Below are 24,911 nucleotides of genomic sequence, written 5' to 3'. Positions count from 1 at the left end.
AAGAACAGCAAGCCTATTAGAGGGTTGCTGGCACTACTGAGCCCACGTGCCACAACTACTGAAGCCTGTGCACCTGGAGCCCGTGCTCCGCAACAAGAGAAGCCACGACAATGAGAAGCCCGCGCACTGCATTGAAGAGTAACCCCGCTCACGGCAACTAGAGAAAGCCCACGTGCAGCAATGAAGACCCAACACAGCCAACAATAAATAAATAAATTTATAGGGGGTTGCTGGCAACACTGTCTTTTTGAGGTTTACGGTCATTAAACCAGCTGAGCTGTGTGACTTTCTTCTAGGAATATTCAGCTCTTCAGGTGCAGACAGGAGGCAGATGGAAGGGCTCATCCAGGTCTGGGGTCTTGAGCAGGGAAGTACCAGGGGGAGAGAATGAAGAGCCGAGGGTGTTCAGAAGGGAGGGATTGTAAGGATGGACACTTGGGTAGGCTAGGAGTGGGTTGATGGATCGATGGATTATTTGATGAGGTCGAAGAATTAGAACTATGGCGTGTTATTTCAGGAGATGGACTGGGAAAGGTGTTCAGAAAGTGCTAGATTGTGTAGCCTCCAAGAAAACAGGCATCAAGTCTGTATTGTTCCCTCTTGCATCTTTAGCTCCTAACAGTACCTGGCTCACTGCATGTGGTCCATGATGCTTGTTGAACTAAAAGTAGTGTTCTGAGGAGAACAGATGCCATGGTCTGATTACACACTCCTGTGCACTGCAGTTCTGGACCTCTTTGTTGGACGATGAAGTCTCCAAATTAAGATGAAGAGCTGAAAGGCATGCTTACTGAAGAGTGCTCAATGGCCAAGGACTGGGCCAAGGACTCTCACATTATGCAGTCAAGACTGTTTAAAAGCAATTTTATTTGTTCCTCGGTCTTGTTTCTTGTTAGATGGGTCACCTTCTTCTCTTTACCCTTGTTCACTTTCTGAGTCTACTCCTCTTCCACTCCCTGCCAAGTCCACGTTTCCTCTCCTGCCTTTTTCTTGCCGTAAATGGGGTTGTCCATTTCATGGCTCCCACTCTCCCCCTCAGGGAGCTAACCAACCAACCCGCCTCTCTAGTGTGGTTTGTTCCTGTCTGTTCTCTCCATGCAGTAGACTGGGGTCTCCTCAAACGGGCCCTGTTGGTACTTCAAAGTCTACACATTCAAACCACGCTCATGGTTTCCCCTTTCTCTCCTCTTGGGCCTGTATTTGACAAATACAGTCTACCCTTCCCTTCTTTTTCTTCCAAATTCCTGGATCCTTGTATGTCAAAAGGGTGTTTGGCAAAAGTAAGATTTTGGGGGGTGGGGTGGGGGAAGGGCATGGAGCTAGGGGTGAGAAAAAGTTAAAAAATTAAACTTTTACCAAGTACACAAGTTTATTGGGTAAAATTCACAGCACAGGTAATTACCCACAGTCCTGCACATGTGTGGGTCGCTTCCTCAGGGTCCACTCCCCTCTTCTGCTAATGCAACCATGATTTTCCACAGGGGTATTTACCCTTTCAGCCATTTAAGGCAGGTTGAGCTAAATCCCAGCTCCAGACATGAGCCCAGATGGGTTGAAGACCATCCTATTTTTGTGCCTACGGTGATGGCTCAGAGTTGGGCACAAGCTCTAATTTGGGCACTGGGAACAAAACCCAGGACTTAAGCAAGAGCTATTGTTCTCTGAATGGCATCCTCTATTTAAGTAATAATAAGAAGGATGCTATAACATGGGGCTCTATGAAGGCACCCCTCAGGACCAAGGGGCCCCCTCGTGTGGATTGAAGATAAAGTGGACTCTGGAGAAGGGAGAGCTGAGAATCAGCAAGAAAACACATTCTGGGGACTCTGAGTAGCTGGATCCATCCTCTCCCTCTGGATTTTCAGTCTGAGAGTCCCCAGATGCCTTTGATCTATCTGAGTCTGATTTTCTGGCACTTGCAAGTCAAGACTTCTAACCTATAAACTTACAATCCCACTTCCCGGAGAGAACCACTGTCAACACTTTGGGTTTAATTCCTCCCTTACACTGTAATGCATCTCTATTTACACAATTTTTTTTTTTCGTTTTTGGCCGCACCACGCAGCATGTGGGATCTTAGTTCCCCCAACAGGGATCGAACCTGTGCCCCCTGAATTGGAAGCAAGGAGTCTTAACCACTGGACCACCAGGAAGTCCCTATTTTTTTTTTTTTTTTACTGTTACAAAATTAAGAAGATAATATGTACACTTCTGAATGAAAAACAGTATGTATTTTAGTTGATTATATTGTTTACCTTGTATGTTAACCAAATCTATCATTATCATTAAAAAAATTTTTATTTATCTGTCTATTTATTTATGGCTGTGTTGGGTCTTCGTTGCCATGCATGGGCTTTCTCTAGTTGCTGCGAGCAGGGGCTACTCTTCGTTGTGGTACACGGGCTTCTCACTGCAGTGGCTTCTCTTGTGGAGCACGGGCTCTAGGCGCGTGGGCTTCGGTAGTTGTGGCACACAGGCTCAGTAGTTGTGGCCTGTGGGCTCTAGAGCGCAGGCTCAGTAGTTGTGGTGCACGGGCTTAGTTGCTCTGCGGCATGTGGGATCTTCCCAGACCAGGGATCGAACTCGTGTCCCCTGCACCGGCAGGCGGATTCTTAACCACTGCATCACCCAGGAAGTCCCTCATTATCATTTTTAATTACTGCCTAATATTCCATTCTAGGAATATACCATCATATATAGTAAATTTCCTATTAAAGAACATTTACATTTTTCTAGTTTTCATATTATAAATGTGCCATTCTTTTACACTAGTTCTATTATTTCTTTAGGTCCTAGAAGTGAAACTGCTGGATCTCAGAATATGTACATTCTTAAGGCTTTGATGTATTCTACCGGATTGTCCTCCAAAAGGAACATGTAATTTATATTCCCATCAGCCCGGAGATTGGTATGTTTGACAGATAGAAGGAGGTGACTAAAGGCAAAATGCTTATTAAAAAGAAAATATTCATTTGTTCTGGGACTTCCCTGGTGGCGCAGTGGTTAAGAATCCGCCTGCCAATGCAGGGGACACGGGTTCAACTCCTGGTCCAGGAAGATCCCACATGCTGCGGAGCAACTAAGCCCGTGCACCACAACTAATGAGCCCACAGGCCACAACTACTGAAGCCCACATACCTATAGCCCGTGCTCCACAACAAGAGAAGCAACCAGAGTGAGAAGCCCGCGCACTGCAATGAAGAGTAGCCCCTGCTCGCAGCAACTAGAGAAAGCCTGCGTGCAGCAACGAAGACCCAACACAGCCAAAAATAAATAAATAAATTTTTAAAAAGAAAATACTCATTTGTTCCCTGAATATGTATCGAGTGTCTGTTATTTGCACAACACCATGATAGGTGCTGTGGATATACTGGTGACTGAGGACTCCTAAACTTGTTTCTCTGTATTCTTCCTTCCCTGATGACGGCAAGCTTGGAAAAATGCCTAGCTTTGTGGATGAATTGACCAACATCACACATCACGATGCTACACTCAGGAGACAAGGGTGCTGCACCTTGGCCCAGAGGGTGGCCTCACTGTATGGGATATTGCTCACCCACACCTTCCTTTCTATGTTCTCCCCTGTACAGATGAGGCTAGAAGCCTGGGCACTTTATTTCCCTTGCCAGCAAGGGAAGTCTAACAGAGGCAGTTTTTCCAGAAGCAATGGAAGAGATTGCTGGTTTCTTTGTTTTTTCCAGTTCAACACCAGATGAATTCTGTGACTGGCTTTGAGAGGGCATCTTGTATGAAAAATACCTATCTTTAAACACTAGAATCACACTCAGGAAGATGAGATACGCACACCATGACAGGCACATGGGAACCGAAACCAGTTTGCGGGAACACAAACTTCCCTGTACCACTTACCTAATACGCACACACACTAAAATATACATCTAAACAATTGAAAAACAGAAAGCAAAATGGCATGCATTATTAAAATTGTAAACATTCTCTTTTTTGCTGAATGCACGTATAGTTGAATCCACATCATGAAAATGTTCATTGGGGTAAATTCCCTGGCGGTCCAGGGGTTAGGACTCTGTGCTTTCACTGCCGAGGGCCTGGCTTCAATCCCTGGTGGGGAACTAAGATCCCATAAGCTATGTGGCGCAGCCAAAAAAAAAGAAAATGTTCGTCGGACATGACTACCCTCTGCTGCCATTAGAGGGACTTGGGATCCTGCTGTTGTATGAAAACCATTAGTTGTAATTATTTTCAATATAATAGCACAGAAAATATTAAATCAACTCATACACTTGCCTTTCTTTTCACATTCAGACAAACTTGAATATGAAATGTGAATCAATTTTTAATGCTCCACAATATGTTATTATTTTCATACCCTTCCTTTGGCTGTTGCACCTTCTTCAGTAAAATCAATAGTGAAAATAGCTTTATTGACACGTATATAAACACAACCAGACCTAGAAAAATGGACAAGAGAGAGTATCAGCCGCTTAACATTTTTCATCTCCGTCTTCTCCCTCACTGTCATCGTCACAATAAAAGATGTCTCGAAACAGGAAGACTGGCTTGGGGGTTGCCGGGGTCTGGATCTCAGTCCCTTTTTTCTCCATCTTCTTCTGTAATTTTTCTTTAAGCAACGGTAGACTAGTCTCATAAAGGTAGTCTATAATCTCTAAAGAAAAGAAATTGAATCTTGAGATGATCTGACAAAGCCTCTTCCCACGGTCAAAGGACGGACGGTGCGGATGACGACAACGCGTTGCTACTGGCATTACTGTGTGCGAGACCTGGCTCTGCCTGCTTGATTCACAGTCACTCATTCAATCCTCCCAACAACCCTATGAGGTGGGCACCATTGTTCACCCGTTTTTCAAATGAGGCATAAAGACATTATGAAACTCATCCAAAGTCATAGAGTCAGGAGGGCGAAGCCAGGATTCAAACCCAGGAAGTGGTGTCTGCTGAACGCAAGGAGCATTTTGTCACACACTGCAGGGCGCAGTGTTACCCGAACCAGCGGTTCCCAAACAATGATGCTGGGCAGGCCACTGGCGACTCACTTGTGAGCCTGTTAGAGAAAAACCTAGCCTCTGGACCCAGACTAGAGACTAGGATCGACTGGGTCTGGGATGAGACCCAGGTATGTACCTTTTTCCCAAGTTCCCCACCTGACTCTGATACTCCAGGTTTGGGAATTACATATGTAAACCACCTACAAATGGCTGCAGAGAAGAAACTGTATCTCCAGTTTTTTGTGGATCAGTGTGTGTGCAGGCATGTGGTGTGAGCGTGTGCACGTGAGCACGTGTGCTGTGCAACCCAGAAGCACGCGCAGCTACTCACCCAGTGCTTGCTAAACGCCCGGCAGCCTGGTGACCACACTTTTCAAGCTCATTATCTCATTTAGTACTTCTGAAAGTCCTGTCAGGTAGGGGTTATAATTTGCCAATTTTCACCGTTTTCCATTTGAAGAATCTGAGGTTCCCAGAAGTCACTACCCAAGGTCACACTACCAGCGTGTGTCCCCATGTGCTGCGCTTTTAATTATTCAGATACCGAAAATACTGACCTGGAAAAGTCTTCTTCTGCCAAAAGGGAACACAGGTAGCTTTCAGCTTATAAAATTTAGTTTGGACATAAGATGGAGGAACATCCCTTTAGAAAGGAAAAGGTGTCAAAAAGTTAGTGGCAGTTTAAAAGTTAATCATTTCAGTCCTGTGTACTAAGTGCATTGATTGAGGGGTGGTCTACAGACCTAAGCAGCTTTCTTAATCCTCATGTCTACACATGTGAGAAAAATAAGACACATATGAAAAGCTATTGTTCATCTGGTTAAACACACACACACAAAAGGAAGAAAACCAGCAGTACAACAAGACGAATTCTGTCTAAACTAGAACAATCTCAACTACCAGTTGGGAAGACAAGGTGTAACGCTAGCTCACAGGGGCTCATGCTAACATTGTCTTCAGCCCCACCCTGAGGGCTCTCCGCAGAGCAACAAATAACCCTCACGACCACTCTGCGAGGGGGCTCCTACGCTTATCCCTCGTTTTGGAGATGGTGAAACCGAGAGAAGATGGCCAAGATCTTACAGTGAATAAGGGGGGAAGGGCTGGGACTTCAATTGGGTCCACTCCAAATTCTACTTTTTTCTTTTTTTTTGATATCAGTTTTTTTTTAATGGAAGTATAGTTAATTTATAACATTGTGTTAGTTTCAAGGGTACAGCAGAAAGATTCAGTTATACATATATATATATATATTATTTTTTTAGATTCTTTTCCATTATAGATTATTACAAGATATTGAGTATAGTTCCCTGTGCTATACAGTAGGTCCTTATTGTTTATGTATTTTATATACAGTAGTGTGTATATGTTAATCCAAGACTCCTAATTTACCCCCCTACCTCCCGCTAACCCTTTGGTAACCATAAGTCTGTTCTCTATGTCTGTGAGTCTATTTGTGTTTTGTAAATAAGTTCATTTGTTATCAGTTTTTTAAGATTCCACATATAATTGATATCACATGATATCTTTCTCTGTGTGGCTTACTTCACTTAGTATGATCATCTCTAGGCCCATCCATGTTGCTGCCAATGGCAACACTTCACAAATCCTACACTCTTAACCACTACATTTAGGATAACTATATATTTGTCACAATGCAAAGGCAGGGATCTGGATTTTTTACTTTACAAAGCTAAATAAAGTGGATGCTTACGATATTCTGGTGAGTCAAATCCATTTTCCATTTACAATAAGTAGGACAGAAACAACCACATCTTAAATATTTTTTTAAAGTGAAAATCACTAACTTCACTTCCTGGGCACTCACTTCCTAAGCCATAAAAGTGTGGCATATTTGTTTCAGTGACTAATTAATCTAGTTGTTATATGATTAGTGGGAATAACTGGATCTGCTAGGTATGTGGAAGTACAAGACGGCTGGGCTCTTTCTGCCTCTTCATGGCAGCAGCTGCCCGCCACGTGTGCACTGCGTGCCACGCACTGTCTCCTTGCTGTCGTCCTCATCACGGTCCTGTTAAACCACTGCGCAGATGAGGAAACCGCGACGTGGAGGCAAGGGAGGGAATGACCTGCCCAAGGCTGGCTAAATGATGAGCAGAGTCCCAGGACTTGACGCCCGGTCCATCTGACTGCAAAGCCCAAGTTCTAGGGCATCTATGCCTTCCCTCTTCCCACAGCGCCCTGCGCCCAGGTTGTTCTGCAGATCAAAGCTCAGGCTTCAAGAAGTAACAATAACGGATCTGGACATTTTCAGACAAAGTAGGTGTTACATCTCATCAGGTGGAGATGCTTTCTTTAAAATCCTGCCTAAATAATTCACAAGGGAGGCTTAAAGAACCTGAGAGACCGAACTTTTAATTTAATTATTTTCACTGTTTTAACTCATTATTAAAGCTTTGAGGATGTACTATTTCCAATGGTATTTGACTGGATGCCATGATGTCTGTTTTAACAGCTCTGAGATTTCTAAACCTTAACCAGAACAATCAATATCTAAGTATATAATTCTACTTAAAATCATTAAAAACCCATTTCAATTTAAGAAATGTGATCTGAGGCAATGTCACAAGATACACAAACATTTATTGGAAAAGTCAGATTTTTCAAAAGCGGTTTGATATTACAGAGGGAGGGACATGTTGACATGAATACTTCTTAGGACGGGAGTTGGTGGGGTACACAGCAGGATACCCTTCCTTCAAAGCCCCTAACACCCTCCCCTCCCAGGGACCCACAAACCCAAGAGCTGGTGCCCCACTCCTGAGACGAGCTAGAAGAGGAAAGGGTTTGGAATCGCGGGCATGTGTCTGTGGCTCCCAACAGGGCCTGCCACAAAAAGATTCCAATTCTCAAGTTTAAAAAAAAAAAAAAAAGGACTGATCATTCTTTGTCCATAATCCTGAGGTGTAAATAACTAACCAGCAGAACCAGTTTACACCCTTCCTAATGGATCAGTGACAACCTCACACCAGCAGCCACGTTTCTGAAAGGCAGCCAGGCTGCGGCAGCCCTGCTGCCCTCAGCGCCCTTCCCAAACTAAAGGCCAGACAGTCCCTCAGCATCCCCACCTCCCAAAGCCCACCAACCCCTGAGCCCCGCGATGCTCAACAACGTGTGCTGCTTAGAGAGACTGTGCTTTGCCAGCCAGCTCTCGGCTGCTTGGCTAGCAGTGAATTCAGGTCTTCCCCGTGGTGGCCTCTCCTCCAGTGGCAGGAACTGATTGAAAATGCAAGGACCGCAGCGATGCAGGCAGACAGCGGCAACTGAGGACATCTCACTCCTCGGGTGAGAGATGCGAATGAACAGCACACCAAAACCCCTGAGGGAAACCGAAGACGAGCAGCAGCTTGATGTGGTCTCAAAAGATCTCCCCGTGGCCATTTCTTTTCACCAAGAGAAAAACTTCCTTTTCTACAGTGGGGCAGTGTGGCAGAGGCCGCCAGAGCCAGGGGATCAAAATCAGAACCACATGCCTCCTGATGGGATGTGACCTGGTGACAGAAACACAGCCTCCCCCGTGACTGATTCCCACGTAAAATACAAAACCCAAATCCAACAGTGAGGAAGCGTCTGACAAACTCCCCAACTGAGGCAAGTTCTCCAGAACGACCAGCCTGTATTTTCCCACAATTTCAACGTCATAGAAGACAAAGGCATTAACAGATACACACTACTGTATACAGAACAGATAAACAACAAGGACCTAGTGTATAGCACAGGGGACTATATTCAATATCTTGTAATAACCTGTAACAGAGGGACTTCCCTGGTGGCGCAATGGCTAAGAATCCTCCTGCCACTGCAGGGGACATGGGTTCAAGCCCTGGTCCGGGAAGATCCCACATGTCGCAGAGCAACTAAGCCCGTGCACCACAACTACTAAGCCTGCGCTCTAGAGCCCGTGAGCCACAACTACTGAGCCCACGCGTGCCTAGAGCCCGTACTCCGCAGCAAGAGAAGCCACCTCAATGAAAAGCCCACGTGCTGCAATGAAGAGCAGCCCCCGCTTGCCCCAACCAGAGAAAGCCCATGCACAGCAATGAAGACCCAACGCAGCCAAAAATAAATAAATAAATAAATTTTAAAAAATCTATAACAGAAAAGAATCTATAATGGAATCATTCTGCTGTACACCTGAAACATTATAAATCAACTATACTCCAATAATTAAAAAAAAAAAAAGAAAAGGCAGAAGAACTCTGCAGATTAGAAGACACTAAGGAGACAGATCCTGGGCTGGATCTTAAATCAGGGGGAAAGTGTTATAAAGGACACGACTGGGACGCTGGGTGAAATTTGCATGGGGACTGTGTTTTAGACAATAGTAGTGCATCAGTGTCAGGTGCCCTCAGTACGATCACTGTGCTGATGCAGAGTAACAGCCTTGCTGAGGACATGTCGTCCACCATTAACACTGAAACGGTTAAGGGAAAGAATTCTATTCCCTTGTAGAAGGGAGCGGGAGAGGGAGGGAGGGAGGGATGATAAAGTCAACGTGGCAAATGGTAGAAGGCTCATTATGGGCAAAGGGGCCATGGGCTCTTTGTCCCGTCATAGCTGGCGTGCTCCGTGAAGCTTTTAGGAGGCTCTGCACGCATTTCATTCACTCTCCTCAGGTGTCTTGGGGTGGAGGTGGTGGCTGGAGCGGAGGGAGGGCTGGTCTGATTTACCTGGTCCGGTACTTAGACAGGGCGTTCCCAATACATATATACACAAATACAATTTATAGATGAGTTCCGTAAGCAGCAGGAATCTCAGTCCTGTTCTTCAAATCTGAGAGGCAGTCATGTATTAGAACTCCTCTCTGATTTTTTCATTAGCTTGATATTAAACAAATGGCCTTACCCTATGGTGCTAGCAAGATCTTCCCAGTCTATTTCATTAACATCTTCCACATTTATTTCATACAACCTATGAGAAAAAATAAAAATTAAGTTTTCAAGCCAAAAATCAACATGATGGACATCTTCATGGACTCACAGAATATTAAGAGCTGGAAGGTCTCAGCGTGTTCACCCCTGTTCCAGCTCCCTTGTTACACAGGCCCAGTGTCACTGGCATCCTAACCCAAGGTCAGCCCAAGGTCATGGGGTGAGCTACAGACCAAAAAAATCACGCTTCCTCCTCCTGAGCCCTTTGCATCTCCCACCAAGCCTAGTAAAAAACACAACTTCACAAGGAACTATATTCAGTATGCTGTGATAAACCATAATAGAAAAGAATGAAATATGAAAAAAAAATATGTATGTATAACTGGGTCACTTTGCTGTACAGCAAAGATTAAACACAACATTGTAAATCAACTATGCTTCAATTTAAAAAAAAAAACAACACAGGGACTTCCCTGGTGGCACAGTGGTTAAGACTCCACACTCCCAATGCAGGGCGCCCGGGTTCGACCCCTGGTCAGGGAACTAGATCCCACATGTATGCCGCAACTAAGAGTCTGCATGCCACAACTAAGGAGCCCGCCTGCTGCAACTAAGACACGACGCAACCAAATAAATAAATAAAAAATTAAAAACCAACCAACCAACCAACCAACCAAAAACACAACTTCACCATTCAGTGTAGACACACAAGAGTAGTACACATGTGTACTCAGCACTTACTATGTGACAGACACTGGGTTAAGACCTTGATACCCACTAATCCATTTACCCTCACCATCACCTGATGAAGCTAGGGGATTATGTCCTTTCCACAGGCCAGGAATCAGGGCTGAGAGCTCGAGTCATTGGCTCAAGGTTTCATGACTCATAGGCGGTACCCACAATGGAACCCAGGCCTGCCTGACGTGAGATGGCCTCCTTGGCTCTGCTAGTCTCTGCTGTCTCTCTGGTAGAGGAGAAAAGGGGAAGGCAACCCCAGCCAGGCCGGCGTGGAGAACGAGGAAGCCCACCAATGAAGGAGAAGCAGGCTTCCTGACAGAGCGCAAGAATAATGAAGCTGGACAGGGCGGCCAGAATCCAAAGGTTTCTTCTGCTCTTTGCTGTTCCTCATTGGACACGAGCCCAGCTCCACTAGACTCGCTGACTTTGTAAAACAGGTCCATGTCTCCCTGTCCATCAGGGGAGGGAGGACTCTGCACGGACCAGGAACTCAAAGACAAAACTAAAGACCAAGCAGCAGTGACACCAACTAACGCGTGCTAGAGAGCAGTGGGGCTCGGCCTGAAGTATTTAGCTCCATTTTCCAATGGACAGAAGTAAGCCATGTCTATGTGAAAGCCTTAAAGACTAAAATAGCTATGTTTATTGAGTGCATGCTACGTTTTACATGCATTATTTCATTTCTTCTGCCAATAACACTAAGAGGCAGGTACTGTTATTATCATCCTCATTTAAGATAAACAAACCAAGACCTAGAAAGGTAGGAAACACGTCCAAGGTCATGCACGTAGAAAGTGCTGGAAGAGGAATATGAACCGTGGTGATCTTACTGCAGATTCTGCTGTTGAACAACTACTCTTTGGCTAGAGAGAAGAACACAGAAAATGTCGTCACTTTCTATTTCTGTACCTTTCAATGAGGTTGATCTTGGCCTGTAGGGCATTAACTCCCCGGTATACGTCCCGACCATTTGTCATCCTCTTGGTTAGAATTTCCGTCCTACATTGAAAGAAAGAAAAACAGTTTATTTTCGGGGTAAAGTTTCCATTAAAATGTCCTTTGTTTTCCTCATTTAAATTGTCCTTATTCAGAACCACTTTATAACATTTGCAACTCATCACTGCTAACATTTACCACCATCAAGAATATACCTTTTTTAATTTTTTTAAAGTGGGAAAGGGTAAATAAAGAGATAGAAAGTTGATGGTTATTGAAAATGAATGATGGATACAAGGAGTTCTAAGTTGCTGTGTGTTACACAATTTCCATAATAAACAGTTAAAAAAAGGGGAGGAAAAAAAAGAATAAGCCTGCTTGCAGGTGCTAAAGGGCGCTGTGTAAACTCAATTTATTTTTGCTTGTTTATAAAACAGAGAGACATTGCTCTTATTACCATTATAGCTGCTGAAACACCAAATTACACAGATTTAGTAAAGTCATCAATGATTCAATGATTCCTCTAAGGCCCAAAGTTCATGGCTGAGGGAAAGGGTTCCCTGAAGTTCCTAATGAGAGCAGCAGCTCAATTAAAAATATTTAAAAAGTGCTTCTCGTGAAGAGTGAAATTTGTCACAATGTGATGGACGGATCGTGAGCTGTAACATTTACTTTCTTGAGAAGGGAGGCACATGATGCACACACACAGAAACTGACACTGTTTTTACTAACAGCCGCCCACGTTCACTGGTTTGAAATGTACCCGCTGATGCCATTTCAATGTTTCATGAAGTAAACCTATGTTCAGCATTCAAGTTTCCTACATTTTTCTTCAAATTAAAAGAGAACCCTTGCATGTTATTTAATTATGCTGATTCTGAAACACGGCTCCCCTTCATCATTGCCCTTTTAAGACACTGACATATCATCTTCCAATTGAGGCTTTATAACCCACTCCTTTTTAAAAAAAATTAATTAATTAATTATTTTTGGCTGTGTTGGGTCTTCGTTGCTGCACGCGGGCTTTCTTTAGTTGTGGCGAGCGGGGGCTACTCTTCATTGCGGTACACGGGCTTCTCATTGCAGTGGCCTCTGTTGCAGAGCATGGGCTCTAGGCAGGTGGGCTTCAGTAGTTGTGGCACGCAGGCTCAGTAGCTGTGGCTCGCAGGCTCTAGAGCGCAGGCTCAGTAGTTGCGGCGCACGGGCTTAGTTGCTCCGCGGCATGTGGGATCTTCCCAGACCGGGGCTTTGAACCCGTGTCCCCTGCATTGGCAGGCGGATTCTTAACCACTGCGCCACCAGGGAAGCCCCCACTCCTGTTTTTAAGTCTAAGATATAGGGGGAGAAAGGGCTCTGGTTCCTCCATATTACACACTTCCCCCCCTAAACATTATCTGTCCTTTGGAGCTTATTTCCTGAGGGTAGTCTTCTAGTAAAATAAATACTCTACGGCAGAACTGTAAGGTATATAAACAACACACAGTATAATCTAGGAGTTTGCTTTTAACGTACAACATGCCCACTCTGGATTTCATTCTTCTTTAACGGTCAAGATGATGAAACTCCCTTTATGCAGGAGGCCTGGGTCGTGGGCTGTAGAACCACTGCTTCAAGCTGTCATGCTGCAGCTGAAAGTTGCAGTTGAAAGTTAGATCAGAAACCCTCCAGGGCTGGGAAGAGCTACATCGGGCGAACAACGTGCAGCAAGATCTGGACCGAAACTACTTCTTTGTGACGGATGCACCTAAAGATGTTCTAGGATGAAGAGCATGACTGCCCTGCTTTGGATGAAGACAGAGGAACTGCTGAATTAGAAAGCAAAAGTAAAAAGGTGGAGCTATTACTGATCACTACGCTTGTGATTTCCCTCCTAAATATTCAGACGTTAATTTTGTATTTTTTTTTCATGCTATAAATAGGTAACAACCTGGTTTTATGAAGAAAGGGACAGAGTGAAGAAACCAGAAGTCAATATTCAATATTAAGAAGATTCAAGTTCTGTTTACAAAACAGAAACAGACTCACAGACACAGAGAACAAACTTATGGTTACCAAAGGGGAAAGGGGGCAGGAATAAATTTGAAATTGTGGATTAGCAATTTCAAACTACAAACTACTATATAGAAAATAGATAAACAACAAGGTCCTACTGTACAGCACAGGAAACTGTATTCAATATCTTGTAATATGTTATATTGGAAAAGAATGAAAAAATAATATATATGCATAACTGAATCACTTAGTACACCAGAAACTAACACAACATTGTAAATCAACTATACTTCAATTAAATAAATAAATAAATAGAATAAAAGGTTCAAGTTCTTTATGAAGAAGCCACACAATGAATCAGGGTTGGCTAAATGCTAACTTAAATCAGCTATTGATATTGAAGTGGTTGGAGCAGCGGATTAGAGAGGATCATTCTTGACCTACTGTAAGGCTTTCCACGTGGTAGTTACAGATATTCTTAGTAACCTCAGCAGTCCACCCCTCTCCAGAAGTTGCTGAGAGACGGGCAGGGAATGCATCTTGTTGAAATTTATGTAAGAAGCCTCAAACTTACCACTTACTTTTACACTGCATCCAATTCCTGGTTTCCACTTTAGCCTCCACTTCTACCCAGGATATGCCTTTGTAGAGTTTTTCCCGAACAACTGACAGGCGGCCTTCAGGATTCTCTTGGAGTTTAGAATCCATCTCGTTTAGCTCCTGGGGAGACATTTTCTTTAGAATCACTTCTTCAACAGCCTTGATTAGTTTCTGGGTCTCCGTCTTGCTCCAAGCACCATGATTTCTTTCTGTTGACGTAAAAGGATGGTCTTGAAGTTGCTAATTTATTTGCTTTCAAACACAATATTAACAACAAAATGATAATGATGGATATCTGTCATTTGACATCTCTCCAAACCCACAGAAGGTACAACACTAAGAGTGAACCCTAATGTGGACTGTGGACTCTGGGGGGTTAAGATGTGTCAAGGTAGCTTCATGGATTGTAACAAATGGACCACTCTGCCGGGGGGTGTTGAGAATGGGGGTGTGCTGTGTATGTATAGGGCAGGAGATAAGTAAGAAGTCTTTGTACCTTCCTCTCACTTTAACTGTGAACCCAAAACTGCTCTAGAAAAATAGTCTTTTTTTTCCTTTATTTATTTATTTTCTTTATTTTTCTGGCTGCGTTGGGTCTTAGTTGTGGCACATGGGATCTTTGTTGAGGCATGTGGGATCTTTTGTTGCAGCGCAGGCTCTTTGTTGTGGTGCACGGGCTTCTCTCTAGTTGTGGCGTGTGAGTTTTCTCTCTCTAGTTGTGGTGCATGGCCCCTGTAGTTTGCGGCACACGGGCTACAGGGTGCGTGAGCTCAGCAGTTGTGGAGAGCGGGCTTAGCTGCCCCGTGGTATTTGGGATCTTAGTTCCCTGACCAGCGTCCCCTGCAACTGAAGGAGGATTCTTTACCACTGGACCACCAGGGAAGTCCCAAAATAAAGTCTTTAAAAACAAAAAGATAAATCAGACACTTTTCAGAAGACAATGGGCAACATCTCAATTACACAAACATAAAACTATCAGTTATGGACTTCCCTGGTGGTGCAGTGGTTAAGAATCCGGGGCTTCCCTGGTGGGGCAGTGGTTGAGAGTCCGCCTGCCGATGCAGGGCACACGGGTTCGTGCCCCGGTCTGGGAAGATCCCACATGCCGTGGAGCAACCAAGCCCATGAGCCACAACTATTAAGCCTGTGCTCTAGAGTCCGTGTGTCAGAACTACTGAGCCCGTATGCCACAACTACTGAAGCCTGCGCACCTAGAGCCAGTGCTCTGCAACAAGAGAAGCCACTGCAATGAGAAGCCCGTACACCGCCACAAAGAGTAGCCCCTGCTCGCCACAACTAGAGAAAGCCTGCACGCAGCAAATGAAGACCCAATGCAGCCAAACGAAACAAAACGAAACAAAAAAAACTATCAGTTACGTGCAAATCAAAATGAAACTACGAAAGTGGCCACAGATTCTTTTTAAGAACCAATCTCACACACACACACACACACACAACCAACTGCGAAGAAAAAAATCCTTTCTTAAAGCAATCTTTTTTTTAACTTCGAAAAAGCTGTTCTTCCTGTTTCTAAGAGTAATACCTCCTGCAGGAAATTGTGAGGTTCCCAAACATTTAGTGGAAAGAGAATAACCAAACGACTTTCATGTTATATACATAACTCTCCCCAAGAGTTTCTAGAGTGAAATTAACAGCTGCAATGACGCCACCACGGTACTTGATGAAGAAGGCACCTGTGAATTTATTTTTTTCCTTCTTTTCTTTTTTTTTTTTTAATATTTTGCACTCATTAAGCTTTCTATTTTTTTTAATTTTAAAAAATTTATTTGGCTGTGTTCGGCCTTAGCTGCAGCACGTAGGACCTTCGTTGTGGTGCGCAGGTTTCTCTCTAGTTGCGCAGCATGGGCTTAGTTGCCCTGCAGCATGTGGGATCCTAGTTCCCCGACCAGGGATTGAACTCGCGTCCTCTGAAGTGGAAGTGTGGATTCTTAACCACTGAACCACCAGGGAAGTCCCGGCACCTGTGAATTCCTAAAGCCAGTCCTTGGCGCAGGGCATCAAAAGCTTCTACGATTCGCTCTTCTTGTCTAGATGCTCACAGTCATGCTAAGGAAGAGGCCGCAAGCTGGCAGGCTACAGATATCTTTGATCTGGCCTACAGAATGTTATTGTTACTATTTCCCCAATAACAATTTGGATGAATATTTAAAAATCAAGAGAATCCCAAGAGGGGTTTCCCTGGTGGCGCAGTGGTTAAGAATCCGCCTGCCAACGCAGGGGACACGGGTTCAATCCCTGGTCCGGGAAGATCCCACATGCCACGGAGCAACTAAGTCCGTGTGCCACAACTACTGAGCCTGCGATCTAGAGCCCACGAGCCACAACTACTGAGCCCGTGTGCCACATCTACTGAAGCCCGCGCACCTGGAGCCCGTGCTCCACAGCAAGAGAAGCCACCGCATTGAGAAGCCCGCGCACCGCAATGAAGAGTAGCCCCTGCTCACCGCAACTAGAGAGAGCCTGCGCGCAGCAATGAAGACCCAACGCAGCCATAAATAAATAAATAAATTTATTTATTTTAAAAAAGAGGGTCCCAAGAAAAAAAGATCTTGATTTCACACACACATGCAAATCCAGATGTTTGCTTTACTTCTTGGAAACTGGCAGAATTGGCTGCGCTGAGTCTTCATGTGGCACCGGTGGCCAGAGTTGGTGGCACAAAAGGCGTGGTCTCCACCACCTCAGAGTTTACCATGTGTGGACACGCAGACGCCTGTCTGGGACCTGCTGCATGGCTCTGCCTGCAGAGCCAGAGCACGTGAGCCTCTGGGCTGAAGCTAACACCCACTAAGGACTGTCTTCTGAAAGCAACTGGGGACTTTTTAAGGTGAAGAAGATAACCAAGGAAGCTTTTTATGAAAGAGGAGAAGAGACAAGAGATGACTGACACTGGTTTTGGGAAACGTCCCTGGCTAACAGGCCCTCCCTCTGATGGTTTCCCGGGCCACCTGGGGGAAGGGATCTTGGTGGCCCAGGCTCTCCTGCCCACCGGCTGAGTGGGTTTCAGTTTACCTGGCAGTTGGAGTCACACTGAAAGCTACTGAAATAAGGTGTGGCAGAAATCAGTCTGGTGAATTAAGGTTGCATCAATATGCATGGAGAAATAAACGAATCAGTAAGAGAATGGCTGAAAAAGTGATGACTCTCTCAGAAGACAGGCCTGTAGTGATGCCTGGGCCCTGGGCCGCTGTGGGCTGATTCGTTCACCCAGGAGGGCTCTAGAGGCCACGACTTACGACTGCTGATCTGGGAGAACTTCAGGGCCACAGAGAGGCTACTTCGAGACACCATCTCGCCAATCTTTTTCCAGTCGTTTCCATGGAGGGACTGGTATATCTTTAGCTTCTCGGTATCTCCTTTGCTATACCTAAGAGGAAGGGAAAACAGATCACAGCTGAGCATTAACCACAAGCTTAAAACCACTATTCTCACTGCAGCACGCTGCGACGCTGGGAGAAGCCGTATAGGGTGGGCTGTCAGGAAACCTGCTCAGCGCAGTCCTACCAAGGACCTGAGCCCAGATACTTCCTGTCTCGGCATCTCAACCATGAGCATCCTGTAAGTCGGTCACCGCAGTCCCTGGCTCATTTACACAGAGGCCAGGGCAAATAATCCGATCATGTTATTCCCCAGCCAAACCCATAAAGGTTTCACACAATAAAACCCAAACTTCTGACTGTGCCTGCAAAGCTCGGCGCTCCCTAAGTTCAGCCCCATTGGACTTATCGGCCTTTCTCACCTCGGAGCCTCTGGACCTGTGGTGGGAATGGCCGCCCTCCACCGCTGGACAGCTCCTGCAAGCTCTTCAGAAGCAGCTTAAATGGGGCATCTTCAGAGGGGGCTTCCCTGACCGCCTGGGTTGGAGGTGTCCCGCTGTCCTCTCCCACAGGACACTCTGCTGATCTCTCACTGCTCCCGTCACCACTGGCAACTGTACACTCGTGGCTTCCCTGGTTTATCTGACTCTTCGTCTAGGCCATCACTGGCCAATGGAAATATGAGCCACAGATGTCATTTAGAATTTTCTAGTGGTCAGGGGAAAATTAATTTTATTTAGTTTTTTTTAAGATAATTTATTGGCTCAGGCAATTGAAAAGTCCAGATACAGGTGGGCCCTAGGGTTAGCTTAATCCAGGAGCTCAGTCAAATCACCAAGGACCACTTTCCACCATTCTACTCTGTCTTCCATGTTTTTGGTGGGTTTTTTTTGGCGGCAGCATGCGGCATGTGGGATCTTAGTTCCCCAACCAAGGATCGAACCCACGGCCCCTGCAGTGGAAGCACGGAGTCTTAACCACTAGACCGCCAAGGAAGTCCCTAATTTTATTTAATTTTAATGAATTAATAACATATTTTATTTAACTCAATATATTAAAAACGCAGCCATTTCAAGATGTAATCAGAACCTAAAAGTATGAATGAGATACTTTACATTCTCTTCTCCACACCAAGCCTTCTAAGTCCATTGTATACTTCACTCTTCAGCGCATCTCAGCTTGGACTAACCATAGTTCAAGTTCTCCATGGCCACATGAGGCTGGTGGTCACATGGATGGACAGCACAGCTCTGGAGGGGAAGTCCTCGGAGGGTAGGGACCCTGTCAGTTTTCTACACTTTGGTACCCGTAATGCTTGACAGACAACAGATGCTCAATAAAGATGTGACAGGGACTTCCCCGGTGGCGCGGTGGTTAAGAATCCGCCTGCGAATGCAGGGGACACGGGTTCGATCCCTGGTCTGGGAAAATCCCACATGCCGCGGAGCAACTAAGCCTGTGCGCCACAACTACTGAGCCTGCGAGCCACAACTACTGAAGCCCGTGCGCCTAGAGCCCATGCTCCGCAACAAGAGAAGCCACCGCAATGACAAGCCCACACACTGCAACGAAGAGTAGCCCCTGCTCGCCGCAACTAGAGAAAGCCCGTGCGCAACAACAAAGACCCAACTCAGCCAAAAAAAAAAGGACAGCTGTCATTAAAAAAAAAAAAAGATGTGACAGATGCCTTAGCACAAATCTGTCACAGTTTAAGGAAGTTAAGATGCAGGAATCCCACATAAAAGCAAATATATTAAAAGAAAAGAACTAAAGTGCACTATATGTGGATTTTGAGATTAAACATCTTAAATGTTTAAGGGAAGAAAAAGCCATCTTTATGACATTTTATAATTCCTTTTTGGGGGGAGGAAGAGGGGCCAGAAGTGGTAGTTTATGTTATTACTAATGCAACACAAAAGCAGCCCTAGTAAAATACTAACCATTTCTAATGAGGGTGATCCACAACTACGTGGGACAGTAAGATCCTAGCATTCTCAGAAATGTATCTAAAATGCAGAGCGTGGTGAATAGAGATGCGAAATCCTTCACCATTAAGAATCAAGCTTTTTAGCAGTTTCCTTTATAAGGCAAGCAGGGTCTTCCTGAGATTTAAAACAAGACTTAAAGGTACCCTTGAAGCAACAAAAAAGAGGACATGAGAGAAAAACAGAGTGTACGAAAATGAGGAAGCAGGTGCACTGACCCCCATGGCCCCTTGGAGACTTACAATTCTTTGATTTTTGACTTTGTATGGTTTTTTCACTTAAGAGTTCCTTACGCTGGAAAAATACTTTAAGGGTAAATGGTCATCGCAACACAAATAATATGGTACCAATGAATGAACTTTATTATCAGAATGACAGACTTTCATTATTCGAAAAATGTCATTTCCCACAGTGATGTAACAGGTAGAAAAACATGTTACCTCATTCATTTACCAAAAGCATCTTTTTGGTCCCATTTAAAATGTCATCTTTAGTGAATTTCCTTAAAGTACACAGCGGGGGCTTGGGAAAAAGGGAGGGCAGGTTTCAGTCTGTGTGGAGGCATCTTTCCTCTACTTCAGGTTTATTTCTTTTGGTAAAAATTTTTAAAAAGAAGCCAAGGTCATATCAATGTTAAGTTCTGATAGTACCTATGTCCTGATTTAAAATCACGGCGCTAAGTAGGACCCAACTGGCCCTGCCAGATTCACTCCATCTGCCTCCTGGAAGTGAGATCAGTAGTTGAGCCCTAGGTGGCTGTCTGGGCCCTCAAGCGTAGGAGCTGATGCCTTCTCCCTCATCCCTTTGTCCTTAAGCAGAGTGCTTACCCACCACTGACGCTCGGTCTACATTTGTTTTATTTGGAATGTTGGAAACAGACCACAATTGGGCATTTTATTTAGGAAAAAAGGGAGGAGAGAATGGCCACTGCCACATGAAGCTCTGCATTGAGGCTGCCGAATCACACTTAAATGACCTCACACAAGTGCTCACCCCCACCTTCAAATATTTACTGAAAACCCAAAGCACTGGGCTCAGTGCTGGAGGGCACACATCACACTGAGAAGGAACGTCTGGGTTCACAAGGAGCTGACAACTTAGGAGGCTGCTGAGAAAACTGCACGGGTGACGCCAAGAGGCAGCGCGTGGAGAATGCTAACATGAAAGCATGAAGTAGAAGCCAGGGATTTAGAAATGGGAAGACGACAGAAGGTTTAGTCAAGAGGTGGGAACTCAACGGGTCTTTGGAGACATACACCTGACGACACATCTGGTTTCACACACGAAACTCTTCACGATTTTGTTGTGTACATTTTGATTTACAGTATCAGCAAAGACTAGAGAAATGCTCTGCTCAAGGTTTTTCTTACCTGCCTTTGTAATTGTTGACATCAAACATCTTCTTTGCTCGGTAGTATACGAGTTTCCAGGGCCGGGCAATGCCCTTACCTAAAGTCGGAAGAGAGGTGGTCAGAGGGACAACTAGAGCGTGGCATGAAATGCAGTCGCGATTATAAAAGAAACCCAGAATGGCCCCTTTTTACAACATGCGCTATCCTAGACCCCAGGTGGAGGTTGCAGTTTCCTATGTCCTGCAGAAAGCCGTCTTGGGGAGCAGATATACAAAATCCCCAGTTTCTTTGGCGATCTCTGAAAACTAGATGCTTAGCATGTAGAGGCTCTAGCTTCTGGTCTACTAAATTCATGGAAAAGATCCTTATTAGGCAAAGAGATTTTAACATAATCTGGAGGTGGAGGACACACTCCAGCAGTTCTCCATAAGACAAACAAAAAACCTTTGCAAATGAATAAGCTTTTTCCTGCTTTGCCACTCTAAAGATGAAAGGATCCCCCAGCAGGGGCTCATTGTTCTGTTTTCCTTTGTGCATTCCACCTAAGAAATTATCCTCTTTAAATCAAGAGAGATTTTTTTTCCAGTCCAAACCTACATTGCTTCATGACCTTCTAACTTCCCCAGGATACCTCCAAGAGGAGGGTTCCAGCTCAAAGCACAAATATGGCTCTACTTAAAAAACTTCAGAGACTCTGGTGTATACCAGAGTCCTTTGTGCAGTATGTGCAAAAAATACACAATAGAGGACAAGAAGAGAGACCAAAACCGTAACGGTTACCAAGTAGGAAAGCTGGAAGCTGATCATCTAATTTGTTAGAAAATCTGTAAAAGCACTATTCTTGGGAGACATGAACACATTCCAAATCCCTGAACGTATAGGCTGGCAATAAAAATACCACTAACGTAGCAACAGCTAACATGCACTGCATGTACTGGACGGGCCAGGCACTGGCTCAGTACTCACCGTGGTTATCTGTGTAAGGCTGGAAGGCTACGGATGGTCAAAGAGGCCACAGTTCTAAACTTACCAATGTGCAATCTAAACGAGTATTTTCTTTTTAAGTCAGTGATCAGAGATTTCTCCTCTGGGTATCTGTCTGTGTACAGCAGCTTGTCTGCATTCTCGATTCCTGTCAGAGACAGAAATTCTTGCACGTTTTTCTCTAACTGCTTATTTTCCTTCACGGAAAACTTGCCAAATTTAATAGCGACACCTAGGATTTGGGGCAGGAGAAAAAGGTACACAACTGTCAACGATGAATGAAAGCGAACCACCACTTGGTCTTTAGCAATTACAACAGCACCCGTCAGCTCCTCCCTACCTATCGGGGAGCAGCCCCCGCTTGTGCCCTTGACATTCGCTCTCCTGCAGAGTTCGGCCTAAACCACACTGTCCTCCCAAAGTCTTCCCTGGTCATCCTAGTCCAACGTGATCTTTCTTGTGTCATCAGTTCCTTTTTACAGTTATTTAAAAAATAAATTAACAGTAATAGATATTCATTAAAAATTCAAACAGTATTGAAATAAAAGTTTAAAAGAAGCCCCCCCGCTTCACTCTCCTCTGCCCCTCCTCCCCCCAAGGCAGTGCTGGGAACTGGTTGGCACAAACCTGAACATGTATATTCTCTACGTATATATATTCAGGGGAGGTGGGGACAATGTCACTGCAATTTACGTTCTATTCCTCGTCATAACTCAAAGCACTGAAGTCTCATTATTACTGACTGCATTACACAGTACATTTTCCTAATCTTAGACGTATTTAAAAAATCTTTTATAAAATACGTACTCATAAAAATGTCAACACAGAGTACAGAAATAAAACGGGGTCCTTCTATAGATATTGCTCTGTAAATTGTGTTTTTCTCGATCAATTTGTCTATTTTTTAAAAAAACTAGTCTTATCAACATGATTAATTCCATAAGGCTAAGGCCCCTCTTTTTACTTTTTTCAATGCCCAGTGGCACTGGGCCTCACACAGCAGATACTCATCAGTAAGTACTGCTCACCTGCAGTACACAACCTTACATTTGTAGTTCATTCTGAAACCCAATAAGCTTTCTGGGAGGTTCTTGTAACACAGTGAAATCAAGAAGGAGACCAAGCTGGGTGTTGCCTGAAGCCATGCCCACTACAACAAGCTCACCCTCAAATTAATATCCTTGAAATTACACCTCATCGAAGTTGACGATGTTGATGTGCGTGTTTTAATTTGATTTCACTTGTGCCCCCCTCCCAGCGTCTCAAGCCCTTAACCTCCTCCCCGTCTTCTTCCGGGCTTGATATTCTAGTCTGTGGATCACTGGATCCGTTAGCCCCGTTTTTCCTCGCCTCCCCTACCAGAAGTTGGGCAAAGAAGAGGAAAACTAGTGCACTTCATTTTGGTAATTTTACAGTGCAGACAAGGATTCTGGAAGGAGATAAAGCTGAAAGTAGCTAAGGGATGCTTTTTGTGAATCTATAAATCTGAATCGCTCACAAAAGAAAGCCAGGGCTAGTTACGCATATAGAAAAGTTCAACAAATATTCAAGTTCCACAAGCTTACCCTGGGCTTTAAATTCTTTAAAGCGTCCCAAGTCATCCCGATACATTCGCTTAATTGTAGTGGCAGCCCTCTCCTTGATATCAGGGATGAACTCCTGGAGCTGCCTCACAGCAGAATCCAAATCCACGTCTGAATTATCTGAATCTCTCGAATCTTCAGATAAATACTTGGTTTCAGGACCTTTAGCCGACTCCAGATTGCCTTCTTCTTCATTTGTAGGTTCTAATCTAAGGAGAAAAACTGGATTGACTAACACTGACAGGTCACGTGCCCTAACGGCTTCCAGATTCTTTTCTTACAGTGGCTCTCCCTTTGACTACAACAGCATTAAAGCTGGAAGGGATCTTGGAGTTGATTCAGTCTGTGACGTCTGAACTCTTTAATGTAGCTTTACTAACTTGGATACACCTCAGAGGCCGCCTGGAAGGTAAACACACTGCCCTAAGCCCTATTTCCACTAGGCATTGCTTCTTATGCTACAATTTCTCAACTGTATTGCTTCAGATAGTGACTTCCTAATAAGCTCAGCCCTCTTCTACGGCCCATGGATACTCAAGACACCTCCCCCCCACAATGAGTTATGTTTTATAATAATGCTTACTAATTAGTTAAGTCAATATTCAGGGTTTACATTGTTACAATTGCTTCGTTGCAGTTAACAATGCCCACGTATTTTCCCCTTGGCAGTATAAAGAAAACATAGTTTTCTATGTATCTATCACTAATTCACTCCCACAAACTTTCGGCCAGATGTTCAAAGCTGCTCTTAGCCAACTGCATCAGCTAACCACCCAGACAGGAAACTGAAACAAAACAGAAACAAAACGGTCCGCATTTGTCTGAGCGGAGGGTCAACAGCTTTCACAGGTCCACAGCCCCAAACAAGTTAAGAACCACAGGCCGAGAACATTCCTGCCTCGTTATCAGTGATCTAAAAATGTCCCCAATGAGAAGGCACAGAGGCTGATGTGAGTTGGGCCCTCTGCCATTTAACTTCTATGTGAAACTATTTTAAGCCAGGACAATCTAGCAAATGTAAGAAAGTCACAGAGTAGAAATGGGGAAAAACCTGTCCCGACTCCCAGGAACTGAAATAAAGTGCTTTAAAAAAAAAGTCCTGCATCTATTCATCGGCCAGTATACTTAAATGATAATTATATAAATAATGATATCTAAATTTCTTTTATTAGGGAGAACCCTAATTCAAGTTTTTTTCCTGTTCCGTAACATTCTAAGTTCTCTGATCCTTTCTCCTATCTCTGTACATATAGACAAGGTAATTGTGGGGTCTTAAAATTCTTTTTAAACTTATATAAAGAGTTTCAGGGCTGGAATAGTTCTTAGTGAAAACAGACTCTAACTGCCTTATTTTATACGTGAAGAACGGAAGGTACCTGCCAAGTTACTCAGTTAAATGTACACGACATCCTATATATTTGATGGTCTATCTCTCTATGATTTCTGCCACTTACTATGGCCGTGCTGAACAAAGAGGCAACCGGCAGACTTCACACCCAAGACACACACCATCAGAAGGCTCA

General features: G+C 44.4%; 1 protein-coding gene across 5 annotated transcripts in view; it reads right to left on the bottom strand.

Moving 5' to 3' along the window:
* Positions 1-1,344: 1,344 nt before the first annotated feature.
* Positions 1,345-24,911, bottom strand: part of TTF1 (transcription termination factor 1) — a 28,150-nt gene continuing 4,583 nt past the window's right edge. The window contains exons 3-11 of one of the 5 annotated variants that reach the window (XM_030838470.2): positions 23,371-23,597; positions 21,852-22,037; positions 20,840-20,918; positions 17,404-17,534; positions 14,121-14,355; positions 11,528-11,617; positions 9,852-9,917; positions 5,543-5,628; positions 1,345-4,430 (exon numbers count right to left, since the gene is read on the bottom strand). In XM_030838470.2, the coding sequence (XP_030694330.2) occupies positions 4,309-4,430; positions 5,543-5,628; positions 9,852-9,917; positions 11,528-11,617; positions 14,121-14,355; positions 17,404-17,534; positions 20,840-20,918; positions 21,852-22,037; positions 23,371-23,597 (1,222 nt within the window). In that variant the 3' untranslated portion in view covers positions 1,345-4,308. Of the gene's footprint in view, positions 4,935-5,542; positions 5,629-9,851; positions 9,918-11,527; positions 11,618-14,120; positions 14,356-17,403; positions 17,535-20,839; positions 20,919-21,851; positions 22,038-23,370; positions 23,598-24,911 lie in introns of those variants that run through there. The other 4 variants (XM_030838469.2, XM_060300250.1, XM_060300251.1 and 1 more) reach the window with 4 other exon arrangements.

Source organism: Globicephala melas, chromosome 6 (genome assembly GCF_963455315.2).
Source record: "Globicephala melas chromosome 6, mGloMel1.2, whole genome shotgun sequence".
Lineage (NCBI taxonomy): Eukaryota > Metazoa > Chordata > Mammalia > Artiodactyla > Delphinidae > Globicephala > Globicephala melas.
This window is presented reverse-complemented; position numbering and strand designations above follow the sequence as displayed.